At 46.1% G+C, this 18,627-nt stretch overlaps 1 protein-coding gene across 3 annotated transcripts in view; it reads left to right on the top strand.

Moving 5' to 3' along the window:
• adamtsl3 (ADAMTS-like 3) overlaps window positions 1-18,627 on the top strand; it is a 229,605-nt gene that overhangs the window by 130,521 nt on the left and 80,457 nt on the right. For all 3 annotated transcript variants that reach the window (XR_003870383.1, XM_029720791.1, XM_029720792.1), the window contains exon 7: window positions 780-906. Coding sequence is in view for 2 of the 3 variants with exons in the window: in XM_029720791.1 (XP_029576651.1) it covers window positions 780-906 (127 nt within the window). In the remaining variant the exon portion in view is untranslated. The remainder of the gene's footprint in view (window positions 1-779; window positions 907-18,627) is intronic.

Below are 18,627 nucleotides of genomic sequence, written 5' to 3'. Positions count from 1 at the left end.
TCAGACAGCAACCTCTGCATTTACTCTGTCTCTCTCTCTCTCTCTCTCTCTCTCTGTCTCTCTCTGTCTCTCTCTTTCTGTCTCTCTCTGTCTCTCTTTGTCTCTCTGTTTCTCTCTGTCTCTGTCATGCAAGGAAACATACAGGGGTTCATATGAGCTGGGCCTTCCATAGGCCATCCACACAGATGGTACACACTTCACTGCTATCTGAACTCCATCACACAACCTTCAAACATACAGTAGCACTGTACAGTAGTCTACCTAGTTCTGAGTCACAACCAATTCTAACTGGGTGTCTAGTTCTGGGCTGTTGGAGCTAATGTTTTGTCTATCTAGAGGGGTCAAGACTTGGTCTTGGTCACATGCTGAGGTGAATCTGAAAGGCAAGTCAAAGTTCCAGTAGCGATGAGAACATGGGGTAGCAGGCTGTGAGGAATAGAATAGACAGCAGGCTGAAATAGAACTGGGTTTAACACGTGACAGAATGGGGCCAGTCCTCTACCTTCCAATGTTTATTTATTAATGATGAGAGCATGGATGGAGCGTTGAGCTGGGAAAATAAACTGAATTCCTGAAAGGAGAACGGAGAAACACGTAACCACGCTCCACTCTCTGTCCCTCCGCCTCCTTCCCTCCCTCATCCCCTCTCTATCCAAATCAAATTGTATTGGTCACATACACATATTTAGCAGACGTTATTGTGGGTGTAGCGAAATGCTAAACCAAATCCCTCTCCCCCTCTCTCTTTCTCACCTCTCTCTCCATATTTGTGTTGGCAGGAGGTGGGCTGTGACAGACAGCTGGGCAGCGGTGCCAGGGAAGACAACTGTGGTGTGTGTGCCGGCGCCGGTTCTACTTGTCGGCTGGTCCGGGGCCAGGCGCTGCCTCACGTCTCACCGGAAGAACGTAGGTACACAACAAGCTCGGCAATGCCTGAAGAAATACACTCTTCCCTCTCTAAGCTGACCTTACTTCTGCCCTGTATCAATATCTTTACACACAGAGGTTGTGAACACACTCTCTGTTGAAAAGACATTATCGTCTCTCTCCCTTGTCCGCCTATGGCCCTAGGTAAACATAATCTCTCTTCATCTCTCTCCCCCAACCAGGTTTACAACTGCTGTGAAAATACGCTCTAGTCTCCCTAGCTCTCATCTTCTTCCAGGCCCATATAAATATCCCTCACCAACAAGGTTCACAATGCTTGTTAAAATACACTCTTTCTCCCTCTTTTCTCTGGCCATCAATATAGTATCGCCCCCCAACAAGGTTTGTGAACCCTTTTGGAAATACACCAGTCCAACCCGTCCCTTACGGTTCTATCAAAATATCTCTCCCCACTTGTCAGGTGTTGGTACTCTACCTGCCCTGGTCCTCACACCTCTCTCTGGCCCTCAATCCCTCAAGTCCTGAGCCCTGTCTCAGGTCTGGTCTGGGTTAGTGTTCTGTCTCAGGTCTGGGTTAGTGTTCTGTCCCAGGTCTGGTCTGGGTTAGTGTTCTGTCCGAGGTCTGGCTTTGGTTAATGATCTGTCTCAGGTCTGGCCTGGATAAGTGTTATGGCCCACACAGTTTATTTATCAAAGCTGGGATACTACTAGTCCATCTGGCTTAGACTGTCCACAGATGGAGCTATCCAGTGTACGCTTCAAAATGGAGGCAGATTTCTTTGTGTGGGCTTTTCCTCAAATTTTATGTGTGGAGATTAAAATCATGACTGCATTTTGGCTGTCACTATTATGTTTTTTCTGACTTGATAACTGCATTCTTGTTTGCTTGGAGGTGGTTAGGGACATTAAATACCATGCAAAATGGCAATGTTTTTACTAGAAAAATGTGTGGTTTGTGAATTAAATTAAATTATTGCATTCCAGTCTGCCAAGCACTGGTTTACTGTAAACAGGACTGCGTTCCATGTTTCAAAGAGTTGAGAAATGTTAACTTGAAGGTCGGCCTTTTCCTGGTAAATTGTTGGCTATTGTAGTCAGCTTCATGGAATACACTACAGGAGTATTTTAGGTCTTGGTGAAATCAAACTTTGAAAAGGTTTCCATTCATTTTGGAATGAGGCATATAGCTGGATTTACACAATAGATGGTATGGAACATCTCAACATTACTACTTTTGAGGTGTAAAAAACATCTGACAAACTAACATTTTGTTAAAATGCTCTTGGCTATTTCCCATACAGCTTAGCATTTCCACACGTCTTTAAAGGTTAATTAAGTAGATATTGGCACCAAAAGTATTTGCATACTCAATTTATTGGCCTTCCAGCTGAGGTATTGTATCACATTCCTCAAATGAACTTGGTTTGGCATGCGCTGGAGAGTGGAAATGAACATGGCTCGTTCCCTCAAAAAGCATTGGTATTAGAAATAACATCAAGTGACCATGTAAATATTTAGATCTGTCTTTTAATTGTTGGTGGGTGTTTACAGTATCTGTCACATACCTATAGCACTGGCAAACGGGAGTTTGGTCAAGCAGTAGTGTAGTGTCTGACTCAACTATAATCCAAGGTGGCGCAGCGATCTATGGAACTGCATCCCAGTGCTAGAGGCGTCACTACAGACCCTGGTTTGATCCCGGGCTGTATCCCAACCAGCCATGATTGGTAGTCCCATAGGCCGGTGCACAATTGGCCCAGCGTCGTTCGGGTTAGGGTTTGGCCAGGGTAGGCCGTCATTGTAAAATAATAATTTGTACTTAACTGACTTGCCTAGTTAAATAAAGGTAAAACATTGTAAAAAAATCACTTTGGGAGCAAATTGGAAACTCCAGAACGTACTGTAGTATTGTGATGTGGTTGTATGAGCTCAAAGTAGTTGAACTAACAGTGACATTGGGTATGTACTGTACATTTAGTTGAACTAACAGTGACATTGGGTATGTACTGTACATTTAGTTGAACTAACAGTGACATTGGGAATGTACTGTACATTTAGTTGAACTAACAGTGACATTGAGAATGTACTGTACATTTAGTTGAACTAACAGTGACATTGAGAATGTACTGTACATTTAGTTGAACTAACAGTGACATTGGGTATGTACTGTACATTTAGTTGAACTAACAGTGACATTGGGAATGTACTGTGCATTTAGTTGAACTAACAGTGACATTGGGTATGTACTGTACATTTAGTTGAACTAACAGTGACATTGGGAATGTACTGTGCATTTAGTTGAACTAACAGTGACATTGGGTATGTACTGTACATTTAGTTGAACTAACAGTGACATTGGGAATGTACTGTGCATTTAGTTGAACTAACAGTGACATTGGGTATGTACTGTACATTTAGTTGAACTAACAGTGACATTGGGAATGTACTGTACATTTAGTTGAACTAACAGTGACATTGGGAATGTACTGTACATTTAGTTGAACTAACAGTGACATTGGGTATGTACTGTACATTTAGTTGAACTAACAGTGACATTGGGTATGTACTGTACATTTAGTTGAACTAACAGTGACATTGGGTATGTACTGTACATTTAGTTGAACTAACAGTGACATTAGGTATGTACTGTACATTTAGTTGAACTAACAGTGACATTGGGTATGTACTGTGCATTTAGTTGAACTAACAGTGACATTGGGTATGTACTGTGCATTTAGTTGAACTAACAGTGACATTGGGTATGTACTGTGCATTTAGTTGAACTAACAGTGACATTGGGAATGTACTGTACATTTAGTTGAACTAACAGTGACATTGGGTATGTACTGTACATTTAGTTGAACTAACAGTGACATTGGGTATGTACTGTACATTTAGTTGAACTAACAGTGACATTGGGTATGTACTGTACATTTAGTTGAACTAACAGTGACATTGGGTATGTACTGTACATTTAGTTGAACTAACAGTGACATTGGGTATGTACTGTACATTTAGTTGAACTAACAGTGACATTGGGTTGGGTTCTCAAATGATTGCCTCGCCTGGTTCACCAACTACTTCTCTGATAGAGTTCAGTGTGTCAAATTGGAGGGCCTGTTGTCTGGACCTCTGGCTGTCTCTATGGGGTGCCACAGGGTTCAATTCTCGGGGCAACTCTCTTCTCTGTGTACATCAATGATGTCGCTCTTGCTGCTGGTGATTCTCTGATCCACCTCTACGCAGACGACGCCATTCTGTATACTTCTGGCCCTTCTTTGGACACTATGTTAACTAACCTCCAGACGAGCTTCAATGCCATACAACTCTCCTTCTGTGGCCAATTGCTCTTAAATGCAAGTTAAACTAAATGCATGCTCTAATACCGATCGCTGTTCGCACCGGCCCGCCCGTACAACATCGCTACTCTGGATGGTTCTGACTTAGAATATGTGGACAACTACAAATACCTAGGTGTCTGGTTAGACTGTAAACTCTCCTTCCAGTCTCACATTAAGCATTTCCAATCCAAAATTAAATCTAGAATCGGCTTCCTATTTCGCAACAAAGCCTCCTTCACTCATGCTGCCAAACATACCGTTGTAAAACTGACTATCCTACCGATCCTTGACTTCGGCGATGTCATTTACAAAATAGCCTCCGACACTCTACTCAGCAAATTGGATGCAGTCTATCACAGTGCCATCCGTTTTGTCACCAAAGCCCCATTTACTACCCACCACTGCGACCTGTATGCTCTCGTTGGCTGACCCTCGCTTCATATTCGTCGCCAAACCCACTGGCTCCAGGTCATCAGTAAGTCTTTGCTAGGTAAAGCCCTGCCTTATCTCAGCTCACTGGTCACCACAGCAGCACCCACCCCTAGCACACGCTCCAGCAGGTATATTTCACTGGTCACCCCCAAAGCCAATTCCTCCTTTGGCCGCCTTTCCTTCCAGGTCTCTGCTGCCAATGACTGGAACGAACTGCAAAAATCACTGAAGCTGGAGACTTATATCTCCCTCACTAACTTTAAGCACCAGCTTTCAGAGCAGCTCACAGATCACTACACCTGTACGTAGCCCATCTGTAAATAGCCCATCCAACTACCTCATCCCCATACTGTTATTTATTTATTTTGCTCCTTTGCACCCCAGTATCTCTACTTACACATTAATTTTCTGCACATCTATCACTCCAGTGTTTAATTGCTATATTGTAATTATTTCGCCACTATGGCCTATTTATTGCCTTACCTCCCTTATCCTACCTCATTTGCACACACTGTCTATAGACTTTTTCTATTGTATTATTGACTGTATGTTTGTTTATTCCATGTGTAACTCTGTGTTGTTGTTTGTGTCGCACTGCTTTGCTTTATCTTGGCCAGGTCGCAGTTGTAAATGAGAACTAGCCAACTAGTCAACTAGCCTACCTGGTTAAATAAAGGTGAAATAAAAAAATTACAATTATTGGGTGTGTATTGTACATTTAGTTGAACTAACAGTGCAGCCCAAACGCGTCAGAGTTTTTAAACGGTGTTTCCATTGAACATGCCATAGAAATAAAGGCATTTTAATGAATGATATGAAGAGTGCGTTGGTCCTCCTTTCTTTTTGAGACTAACAGTGACATTGAGTTGGTACTGTGCAGTACAGCTGTAGATGCCTGGGATTATTCAGCATATTTAGGAGGGAAAACACTGCATTCTATTGAACTTCGGCATAGTATTTCCAGTTTACCTCAAATAAAATGTCTATAAATTTTAGATACCCTAGACATGTTATCAGGGTTAGTAGTTTTCTAGCTAATTTAATATGGATGTCCAAGACATGTTATCAGGGTTAGTAGTTTTCTAGCTAATTTAATATGGATGTCCAAGACATGTTATCAGGGTTAGTAGTTTTCTAGCTAATTTAATATGGATGTCCAAGACATGTTATCAGGGTTAGTAGTTTTCTAGCTAATTTAATATGGATGTCCAAGACATGTTATCAGGGTTAGTAGTTTTCTAGCTAATTTAATATGGATGTCCAAGACATGTTATCAGGGTTAGTAGTTTTCTTGACAATGTGACCTGACCAAAAATAGTAGACCATTACTAGGTCCTGGCTGACCCCATTAGGCCATTACTAGGTCCTGGCTGACCCCATTAGACCAATACTAGGTCCTGGCTGACCCATTAGACCATTACTAGGTCTTGGCTGACCCCATTAGAACATTACTAGGTCCTGGCTGACCCCATTAGACCATTACAAGGTCCTGGCTGACCCATTAGACCATTACTAGGTCTTGGCTGACCCCATTAGAACATTACTAGGTCCTGGCTGACCCCATTAGGCCATTACTAGGCCCTGGCTGACCCCATTAGACCGTTACTAGGCCCTCGTGTCAAACCCCAGCCATAACTGTCCATATATCATATTATTATTACCATGAGCCACAGTATCTACGTATGTCTGTACTGTCTAGAAACCTTCTGTCCTCTACTAGCTACTACCAGCACAAGGCTGTCTTTGTAGCTGCCCACTAATATGGACGAAGCTGAGCCTTATGCAGTGGAAAGAGACATTTATATTGTTGTTGGACAGCGCCAGTCGTCAGCATTCGCTCTGCCTGGGTCTGCCAGTCGCACTTAAGCCACTTCTCCTCTTCCAAGAATTTCCCCTCGCTCGGAACAAAGCGCTCAAACAGTTGGAGTCCGAGTTCCCGACAAAGAAATACTGGGACTTTTGTTTCGACGGGCAGAGTTAGACGTTTTCACAGCGTCGGGCTTGTTCCTTTTAAGAGGCTGTTTGACCAAATCTCAGGGTAACTCAATCCAAGCGCGTTATGTTCTCTCTAATAAAGAGCGTCTCGCCAATAATTCACGGTGGGTCACAGTGACATGTAGGCTACCTCCAGGTCCCTTTGAGAAGCTGGCAGAGGAGAGCAGAGCACTCTCTCTCTCTCTCTCTCTTTATACTCTCTCTTTATACTCTCTCTCTTTATACTCTCTCTCTTTATACTCTCTCTCTTTATACTCTCTCTCTTTATACTCTCTCTCTTTATACTCTCTCTCTTTATACTCTCTCTCTCTTTATACTCTCTCTCTTTATACTCTCTCTTTATACTCTCTCTTTATACTCTCTCTTTATACTCTCTCTTTATACTCTCTCTTTATACTCTCTCTTTATACTCTCTCTTTATACTCTCTCTTCATACTCTCTCTTTATACTCTCTCTCTCTTTATACTCTCTCTCTCTTTATACTCTCTCTCTTTATACTCTCTCTCTTTATACTCTCTCTCTCTTTATACTCTCTCTCTCTTTATACTCTCTCTCTCTTTATACTCTCTCTTTATACTCTCTCTTCATACTCTCTCTTTATACTCTCTCTCTCTTTATACTCTCTCTCTCTTTATACTCTCTCTCTTTATACTCTCTCTCTTTATACTCTCTCTCTCTTTATACTCTCTCTCTTTATACTCTCTCTCTCTTTATACTCTCTCTTTATACTCGCTCTCTTTATACTCTCTCTTTATACTCTCTCTTTATACTCTCTCTCTCTTTATACTCTCTCTTTATACTCTCTCTCTCTCTTTATACTCTCTCTCTTTATACTCTCTCTTTATACTCTCTCTTTATACTCTCTCTCTCTTTATACTCGCTCTCTTTATACTCTCTCTTTATACTCTCTCTTTATACTCTCTCTCTCTCTCTCTCTTTATACTCTCTCTCTTTATACTCTCTCTCTTTATACTCTCTCTCTTTATACTCTCTCTCTCTTTATACTCTCTCTCTCTTTATACTCTCTCTCTCTTTATACTCTCTCTCTCTTTATACTCTCTCTTTATACTCTCTCTCTCTTTATACTCTCTCTTTATACTCTCTCTTTATACTCTCTCTTTATACTCTCTCTTCATACTCTCTCTTTATACTCTCTCTCTCTTTATACTCTCTCTCTCTTTATACTCTCTCTCTTTACTCTCTCTTTATACTCTCTCTCTCTTTATACTCTCTCTTTATACTCTCTCTTTATACTCTCTCTTTATACTCTCTCTCTCTTTATACTCTCTCTTTATACTCTCTTTATACTCTCTCTCTCTTTATACTCTCTCTCTCTCTCTTTATACTCTCTCTCTCTCTCTCTCTCTCTCTCTTTATCCTCTCTCTCTATACTCTCTTTATACTCACTCTCTTTATACTCTCTTTATATTCTCTCTCTCGCTGCATCTCTTCTCTATTCTCTTTCTCTCTCTATTCTCTTTCTCTCTCATTATAATCTCTTTCGCTCTTTCTCTCTGTCTCTATTCTTCCTATTCTTTCTCTCTTTCTCTCTCTCTATTCTCTTTTTTATTCTCTCGTCTCCCTCTTTTTCTTTCTTTCTCTCTCTCTCTCTCTCTCTCTCTCTCTCTCTCTCTCTCACTCTCTCTCCTCTCTCTACCCCCTCCATCTCTCTCTCTCTCTTCTCTCTCTACCCCTCCATCTCTCTCCCCATCAGCTTCCTCTACCTCTCTAGTGGTTTGGGTGCTACAGGCCCTTATTTTTCAGGATAATCCAGGGCACCCGGGGCTAAGGACTCTTGGCCTGTGTGTGTAGGTGAGTGTGTATGTGTGTATGTGTCTGGGCATCCGTGCATACATGTTGTGAACTTGTGTGTGTGTGTGTGTGTGTGTCTGGACTCGGGATAGAGTCATTCTCTCTCCTCTTTATTAATCTACTGTAAAAGCTCCTAATGAGGAACTGGCAGTTCTGCTTCATTCCTCAGAGCTCACTCTGCACACTCACTGCATCACCATTCCCAACCAAAGGAAAATATCGAAATATGCAGAGAGCGTTTCCACTCTGATTCGAACATTGATTTCGTATCTCTACTCAGCACTGGAAAACTAAACCTCAGAGCAACACTATGAGTCTGAGTGGAATGTAATATGCCCCAGTGACATGACACACACACACACACACACACAGAAAGCATGACATAGCACGTTAGTTTATTGTGATCCTTTATTTCTGATTGTGAATAGTGTGTATCAGTTGTTGTGTCTGGAATATGCTTAAAGCCAAAGCGCCAGTGCCAGAAGTACTCCAATGTATCGGCGAGTTGATGAAAGATCAGTCTAAACCAAGCTCATAACAGAGTACCTCCACGTTTCACTGTTCACTCATTTGTTTGGGAGGACGGTCACTTAAAAAAAAAGTCATTTCAGACAATTGAACAAACTCTGGAATGGACTTTTCATTACCATAATAAAATCGGAGACTTACCGATTCTCTTTCCATATATGATTACTTTGGTGTGAGTCCAGCGGTGCTTAATTGTTAAAAGGAGTGTCCCAGTACTACGTCCCAAATGGCACCCTATTCCCTATATAGTGCACTACTTTAGACCAGGGCCCATAGGGCTTTGATAAATAGCAGTGCACTATGTAGGGAATAGGGTACCATTTGGGATGTAGTTCAACTGCTGCCAGAGGGAAAAGTAGATTTCTCAAACAGCGGAAAATAGCATTAGCACTCCACTTGTCTATAAACCTCTCGCCTCGTTAGAACAGAAGACTCGCCCCTCTCAGCCACAGGCTTGGAGAAAAACTATGACAAAGGCAAGTGTCTGAAAAGGCAGCACTTTAGCAGGGGAACACATTTAGCACGGGTTCTACTGAAATGAAAGAGGTCTATCGTACGCTTATCAGGCTGGATATTGAGGTGTGTGTGTGTGTGTGTGTGTGTGTGTGTGTGCATGTTTGTATGTTTTTAGCTGTACATGACATTAAATGCTGTGACATTTTAGGAGACGTGGATGTGCTCACTACTACTTCACTGTAGCACACTAAAACATACAGTGCATTCGTAAAGTATTCAGACCCCTTCCCTTTTTCCACATTTTGTTAGGCAATAGCCTTATTCTAAATTCATCAATCTACGCACAATACCCCATAATAACAAAGTGAAAGAGATTTTTAGACAAAAGAGGATGACGAGGAGGCGCAGTGATGAATTTGACAATGAGGTCTGACAGTCTACCTCTCTCTCTTTTTCTCTCTCTCTTTCTCTCTCTCTCTCTCTCTCTCGCTCTCTCTCTCTTTCTCTCTCTCTTTCTCTCCCTCTCTGCCCTGTGCCCCAGTCATGTGACTTCCAGATGGTGAAGATGACCCAGAGTGATGTAACCCTCCCCCTTCATCACCATCATCCCTCCTCCTCCCCATCACCCTCAGGCACCCATTCCCCCTCTCCCCCCTTCATCACCATCCTCCCTTCCCCTCCCCATCACCCTCAGGCACCCATTCCCCCTCTCCCCCCTTCATCACCATCCTCCCTTCCCCTCCCCATCACCCTCAGGCACTGCACTCATTCCCCCTCTCCCCCCTTCATCACCATCATCCCTTCCCCATCAACCTCAGGCACTGCACCCAATCCCCCTCTCCCCCCTTCATCACAATCCTCCCTTTCCCTCCCCCTTCATCTTCAGGCACTGCACCCAATCCCCCTCTCCCCCCTCCCCCTAAAAAACAGAACTTATTTACATAAGTATTCAGACCCTTTGCTATCAGCTCAGGTGCATCCTGTTTCCATTGATCATCCTTGAAATGTTTCTACTACTTGATTGGAGTCCACCTGTGGTCAATTGAATTGATTGGACATTATTTGAAAAGGCAAACACCTGTCTATATAAGGTCCCACAGTTGACAGTGCAAAAAACAAGATTGAACTCTTTGGTCTGAATGCCAAGTGTCACATCTGGATTCAACCTGACACCATCCCTACAGTGAAGCATGGTGGTGGCAGCATCATGCTGCAGGGATGTTTTTCAGCAGCAGAAACTGGGAGACTAGTCAGGATTGAGGGCAAGATGAACGGAGCAAAGTACAGAGAGATCCTTGATGAAAACCTGCTCCAGAGCGCTCTGGAGAGACATCCAACCTGACAGAGCTTGAGAGGATCTGCAGTGAAAAATGGGAGAAACTCCCCAAATACTGGTGTGCCAAGCTTGTAGCGTCATACCCAAGAAGACTGGAGGTTGTAATCACTGCCAAAGGGGCTTCAACAAAGTACTGAGTAAAGAGTCTGAATAATTATGTAAATGTGATATTTGTGATACTGTCAATATCGGGGGTATGAGAAGCGAAGTCAGGTTCAGGAGAGAAGCGAAATGTAACCAAGCGCACTTTATTATAGTTCCAAAACACGAGATCACTACATAAATAAAAATGCGCTCAAAACCACGGAACATAACCAAAGTAAAGCGCGTAAATCAAACACCACGAAAAACATGAAACAATTACACACAAAACATGATGGGAAACAGAGGGTTAAATACAAGTAGATTGATTGGGGAAATGATAACCAGGTGTGTATGGAAACAAGACAAGACAAATGGATAATAGAAAAAGTGGAGTGGTGATGGCTAGAAAGCCGGTGACGTCGATCGCCGAACGCCCCCTTGACGCGCAGCTCCAGCGGCGCACAGACACAGGCCTCGAGGACAACCCGGAGGACGAGGCGCAGGGCGATCCGGCCGCAGCAGTTCAGGATCCAAAACATATGCAACCGGAACCCAGTACCTCTCCTCCGACCCGTACCCCTCCCACTCCACGAGGTACTGAAGGCACCCCACCCGATGCCTCGAATCCAGGATGGAACGAACGATATACACCGAGGCCCCCTCGATGTCCAAAGGGGGCGGCGGGACCTCCCGCACCTCAGATTCCTGGAGCGGACCAGCCACCACCGGCCTGAGGAGAGACACATGGAACGAGGGGTTAATACGATAATCAGAGTGAAGCTGTAATCTATAACATACCTCGTTCACCCTCCTCAGGACTTCAAATGGCCCCACAAACCATGGACCCAGCTTCCGGCAGGGCAGGCGGAGGGGCAGGTTACGGGTCGAGAGCCAGACCTGGTCCCCCAGTGCGAACACTGGGGTCTCACTGTGGTGACGGTCCGCTCTGGCTTTCTGGCGACGCGCGGCTCGCTGCAGATGGACACGGACAGCCTCCCATGTCTCCTCCGCACGCCTAAACCAGTCGTCCACCGCAGGAGTCTCGGTCTGACCCTGATGCCACGGTGCCAGAACCGGCTGGTACCCCAATACGCACTGAAAGGGGAAGAGGTTAGTAGAGGAGTGGCGAAGCGAGTTCTGTGCCATCTCAGCCCAGGGCACAAACATTGCCCACTCCCCCAGCCGGTCCTGGCAATATGACCACAGAAACCTGCCCACATCCTGGTTGACTCTCTCTACCTGCCCGTTACTCTCGGGGTGAAACCCTGAGGTAAGGCTAATCGAGACCCCCAGACGTTCCATGAACGCTATCCTCAGGCACCCCGTAATGCAGGAAGACGTGTAAACAGGGCCTCCGCAGTCTGTAGGGCCGTAGGGAGACCAGGCAGAGGGAGGAGACGACAGGACTTAGAAAAACGATCCACAACGACCAGGATCGTGGTATTTCCCTGTGAGGCAGGAAGATCCGTTAGGAAATCCACGGACAGATGTGACCAAGGTCAGTGTGGAATGGGTAAGGGATGTAGCTTACCTCTGGGCAGGTGTCTCGGAGCCTTACACTGGGCACACACCGAGCAGGAGGAGACATAAACCCTCACGTCCTTAGCCAAAGTGGGCCACCAGTACTTCCCAGTCAGACAGTGCACCGTCCGACCGATCCCCGGATGACCAGAGGAGGGAGATGTGTGGGCCCAAGAGATCAACTGATCATGGACAGCAGATGGAACGTACTTACGCCCAACGGGACACTGGAGGGGAGCGGGCTCTGTACGCAACGCCTGCTCAATGTCCGCATCCAGATCCCACACGACCGGCGCCACCAGGCAGGAAGCCGGGAGTGTGGGAGTCTGATCCATGGGTCGCTCCTCTGTGTCATACAGCCGGGACAGTGCGTCTGCCTTCTTATTCTGGGAACCTGGTCTGTAGGATAGGGTAAACACAAAACGGGTAAAGAACATGGCCCACCTTGCCTGACGAGGATTCAGTCTCCTCGCTGCCCGGATGTAGTCCAGGTTGCGGTGGTCAGTCCAGATGAGAAAAGGGTGTTTAGCCCCCTCAAGCCAATGCCTCCACGCTTTCAACACTTTAACCACAGCCAACAACTCCCGGTCCCCCACATCATAGTTACGCTCCGCTGGGCTGAGCTTCTTCAAGAAGAAAGCACAGGAGCGGAATTTCGGTGGCATGCCCGAGCGCTGTGAGAGCACGGCTCCTATCCCAGCCTCGAACGCGTCCACCTCCACTAGGAATGCAAAAGAGGGATCCGGATGGGCCAGCACTGGAGCAAGAAGTAAACAGCGCACTTAGTTGCCCAAAAGCCCTGGCCGCCTCAGCCGTCCACCGCAACCTTACGGGACCCCCCTTCAGCAGCGAGGTAATGTGCGCAGCAACCAGACCAAAACCCCGGCTAAAACTCCGGTAGTAATTGGCAAACCCTAAAAATTGCTGCACCTCCTTTACCATGGTGGGAGTCGGCCAATGACGCACAGCTGCAATGCGGTCCCTCTCCATCTCCACACCTGATGTGGAAATGTGATACCCTAGGAAGGAGACGGCCTGCTGAAAGAACAGGCATTTCTCAGCCTTGACGTACAGGTCATGCTTCAACAGTCGTCCAAGTACCTTGTGCACCAAAGACACATGCTCGGCGCGTGTAGCGGAGTAAATCAGAATGTCATCGATATACACCACTACACCCTGCCCATGCAGGTCCCTAAAAATCTTGTCTACAAAGGATTGGAAAACTGATGGAGCATTCATCAACCCGTACGGCATGACGAGGTAGTCATAATGCCTTGTGGTGGTACTGAACGCTGTCTTCCACTCGTCTCCCTCCCAGATACGCACCAGGTTATACGCATTCCTGAGATCCAGTTTCATGAAGAAGTGCACCCCCTGCATTGACTCAATCGCCGTGGCGATAAGAGGTAGCTGTCACGCCCTGACCTTAGAGATCCCTTTCATTCTCTTTTGGTTAGGTCAGGGTGTGACTAGGGTGGGAAATCTATGTTTTCTATTTCTTTGTTGGCCGGGTATGGTTCTCAATCAGAGGCAGCTATCTATCGTTGTCTCTGATTGGGGATCATACTTAGGCAGCCTTTTTCCACCTTTAGTTTGTGGGATCTTGTTTTTGGTACTGTGCTGTATGCCCTACTGAACGTTACGTTTTCGTTTGTATTTGTTTTGTTTCGGTGTTCATTTAATAAATTAATATGTACGCCTACCACGCTGCACCTTGGTCTGATCCTTCCATCGACGAACATAACAGAAGATCCCACCACAAACGGACCAAGCAGCGTGGCCAGGAGGAGCAGACAACCTGGACATGGGAGGATATCTTGGACGGAAAGGAATCCTGGGCGTGGGAAGAGATCCAGGCTGGAATGGATCGCCTTCCATGGGAGCAGATGGAGGCAGCGAGGGAAGATCAACGGCGACTCCAAAGTTCACGACCACGACGGAAGCCCCCCCCCCCCAATTTTTTTTTTGGGGGGGGGCACACGGGGTGGTTGGCGGAGCCAGGTTTCAGACCAGAGCCAACTCCCCACACTCGCTTTAACCCTTTCACACGTACCATCACTCGGGGTGTGATCGTTCTACAGTGGTCCCTGAAGCGTACGATCACACCCCGTGTGATTAGAACACTCATTTAGAACGCTCGTTTAGAACAGCCAGTTTCGAATGACGCAATAATCAACATTTGAGCTGGCCACACTTTTTTCAGAAACTATTTACACAAACAGTCCTTACATAAACTATACCATGAATTAGCTAATAGCAATTACTATGTACAATTAATCACATCACGGGTGAGCTCACCGTTGATCAAAATAATTGAGTAAAACACTTTCTAGAAATTGAAAGTAATCCGACGATTAGTTTCAGCGCGCAGCTGGCCACACTTTTTTCAGAAACTATTTACACAAACACAGTCCTTACAAAGTTATGTCCAGAATGTGAGCAGTTTATTTTTGGATGCGATGTTCAGATATTCACAGAAGTATCTATAGCATAACACAATCATCCTAACCGGAAAAATGTAGGCTACATTTGTCCAAGCGCTGAGGAAAGATTGACGCAACACAAGCGGTCATATTTTCTAACTCTCGGCTGACATAAACTACACTATGAATTAGCTAATAGCAATTACTATGTACAATTAATCACATCACGGGTGAGCTCACCGTTGATCAAAATAATTGAGTAAAACACTTTCTAGAAATCGAAAGTAATCCGACGATTAGTTTCAGCGCACAGCCATGCTTTTTTACCTCACAGAAACCGAAGATAATAAGAGAAGACAAGATGAGTTGTTGAAGGGGTGTGGTCTACCATCATTCACATCCCACATTCACTTCCTGAAGTTCTCAATAAATGAGTGAACCCTTACTCACCTCATTTTGTTATAGCATCTTTGGTCCGACAGACGATCAAGTGAAACCCAGAATGCATTCTATGTCAACAAACATGGCTCCATACACAAAGCTGGAATTAGCTTAGCTCATCATAATCAGTACAACCTTCAAAACATTATTTTACACACATACTATGCGCCCTTTACAATTTATGCAAAAATCGGAACGCATGATTTATCACGGGTAATTGAAAAACGTAAATAAAATAGTAAATATATCAATAATACCACACAAAACATTTTCTGATAGTGATTTATTGATACAAATTGCGCGTTTAGGCAGTCAATCACGGTAACCTCTCACTCCCACTCTGAGCCATTCAGTGTTGTTGTTTATGTAACAATCACATCCTGGAATGGAGAGAACGTTCGAACATCACGTGCATAAAAAAACTCACGCTGGGGCGACCGTTAGAGATATTTGGAACTCACGCGTGAAAGGGTTAAGGAGCGTGTGACCATTCAGGCATCATGTTATGCGGTGATACGCAATGTGTCTCCAGTGCGCATCCACAGCCCGGTGCGTTCTGTGCCAGCTCCTCACACATGCCGTGCGAAAGTTAGCATTCGGCCAGGACGGGTTGTGCCGGCTCAGCGCTCCTGGTCTCCAGTACGCCTCCTCAGTCCAGGATATCCTGCGCCAGCTCTACGCACTGTGTCGCCAGTGCGCCTTCACAGCCCAGTGTGTCCTGTGCCAGCGCCCCGCACTTGCCGGGCTAAAGTGAGTATCCAGCCAGGACGGGTTGTGCCAGCTCTACGTTCCAGACCTCCAGTGCGCCTCCATGGTCCAGTATATCCTGCACCGGTTCTACGCACCAGGTCTCCAGTGCACCTCCACAGCCCAGTACGTCCTGTGCCTGCTCCTCGTACTCTTCCTGAAGTGCGTGTCCACAGTCAGGTACGTCCTGTTTCTGCTCCCCGCACTCACCCTGAGGTGTGTTACCAGTCTGGTGCCACCTGTCCCGGCTCCACGCACCAGTCCAGAGCTTCTGGTGACAGTTCCCAGTCCAGAGCTTCCGGTGACAGTTCCCAGTCCAGAGCTTCCGGCGACAGTTCCCAGTCCAGAGCTTCCGGCGACAGTTCCCAGTCCAGAGCTTCAGGCAACGTTTCACAGTCCGGAACCTCCTGAGACGGCCCACAGTCCGGAACCTCCTGAGACGGCCCACAGTCCGGAACCTCCTGAGACGGCCCACGGTCCGGAACCTCCTCAGACGGCCCACGGCACGGAGCCTCCTGCGACGATCCGTGGCCCGCAGCCTCCTGCGGCGATCCGAGGCCCGGAGCCTCCGGCGACGGTTCGAGGCCCGGAGCCTCCGGCGACGGTCCGAGGCCCGGAGCCTCCGGCCTCCGGCGGGGGTTCCCGGTCCGGAACCTTCTGCGGCGATCTACGGTCCGGGGTCCCCGGCGACGATCCACGGTCCGGTTCCTCGGGCTACGATCCACGGTCCGGTTCCTCGGGCTACGATCCACGGTCCGGTTCCTCCGGCGACGATCCACGGTCCGGAGCTTCCGGCGACGATCCCCGCACCAGAGTCTACGTCCCGCACCGCAGCCGCCACAGATGCCCACCCGGACCCTCCCCTATAGAGTCAGGTTTTGCGGCCGGAGTCCGCAGCTTTGGGGGGGGGGTACTGTCACACCCTGACCTTAGAGATCCCTTTTATTCTCTATTTGGTTAGGTCAGGGTGTGACTAGGGTGGGAAATCTATGTTTTCTATTTCTTTGTTGGCCGGGTATGGTTCTCAATCAGAGGCAGCTGTCTATCGTTGTCTCTGATTGGGGATCATACTTAGGCAGCCTTTTTTCCCACCTTAGTTTGTGGGATCTTGTTTTTGGTACTGTGCTGTATGCCCTACTGAACGTTACATTTTTGTTTTTGTATTTTGTTTTGTTTCGGGGTTAATTTAATAAATGTAAAATGTACGCCTACCACGCTGCACCTTGGTTCGATCCTTCCATCAACGAACGTAACAGTAGCGGGTAACTGTACCTCACTGTGATTTGATTGAGACCTCTATAGTCAATGCACTGGCGTAAACCTCCATGCTTCTTCTTCACAAACAATAAACTCGAGGAGGCAGGTGAAGTGGAGGACCGAATGTACCCCTGACACAGGGATTCAGAGACATATGTATCCATAGCCACCGTCTCCGCTTGCGACAGGGGATACACGTGACTCCTGGGAAGTGCAGCGTCTACCAGGAGATTTATCGCACAATCCCCCTGTCAATGGGGTGGTAATTGAGTCGCCTTCTTTTTACAGAAGGCAAGAGCCAAATCGGAATATTCTGGGGGGGGGGGTGTGTGCACGGTGGAGACCTGGTCTGGACTTTCCACCGTGGTAGCACCAACAGAAACCTCTATACACCTCCCTGAGCACTCTCGCGACCACCCCGTGAGAGCCCTCTGTTGCCAGGAAATAGTGGGGTTATACAGAGCCAACCAAGGAAGGCCTAGTACCACCGATTGATTGGGGAAATGATAACCAGGTGTGTATGGAAACAAGACAAGGCAAATGGATAATAGAAAAATGGATCGGCGATGGCTAGAAAGCCGGTGACGTCGATCGCCGAATGCCGCCCAAACAAGGAGAGGAGCCGACTTCGGCGGAAGTCGTGACAGATATATTTGTTATAAATGAGTAAAAATGGCTAAAAACCTGTTTTTGCTTTGTCATTATGATGTATTGTGTGTAGATTGATGAGTTTAAAAAAAAACATTTTAGAATAAGGCTGTAACGTAACAAGATACGTTAAGGGGTCTGTGTACTTTCCGAATGCACTGTATATACTGCTGTATTTAATGATTGGTTCACAGCATGGTTTATATGTGTGCACCACGCAAACACACACACTGTGTTGTATGTATCAAGAGTCTCAGAGTAGGAGTGCAGATTTAGGATCAGTTTTGCCTTGTAGATCAGAATGAATAATAACACATGGAGAGGAGGGACCTGATCTTAGATCATCACTCCAACTCCTACTGAAACGCTTGATACATAAGGATGGAAGTCGATGGGAGTGTTCTGTTAGCGATAATACTGCTCTTTCTAACCCCTGTCACTATTGCAGGTTGACATTCACTGTCATGAATATTGCTCTGGAGGCAGAACTGAGTGATTTCCACTAGATGCAAACTTAAAATTGGCTATATTGTAAAAATGTATTAAAACATAAATGTGCTTTTTGGTCTTCATTTAAGGTTGGCTTAGGCATTAGAGTTAGCAGTGTGGTTATGGTTATGGTTAAAATGGGATTTTCTGACCACTCTGCAGAGCTGCCTCCGGTACAAGGGGGGTCGTGTACAGGGGAGGAAGAGTGGGGAACCGGGGAGGAAACGTTC

This window comes from Salmo trutta, chromosome 29 (genome assembly GCF_901001165.1).
Source record: "Salmo trutta chromosome 29, fSalTru1.1, whole genome shotgun sequence".
NCBI lineage: Eukaryota > Metazoa > Chordata > Actinopteri > Salmoniformes > Salmonidae > Salmo > Salmo trutta.
The sequence above is the reverse complement of the archived record's forward strand: the minus strand, read 5'-3'. Positions and strand labels throughout refer to the sequence as shown.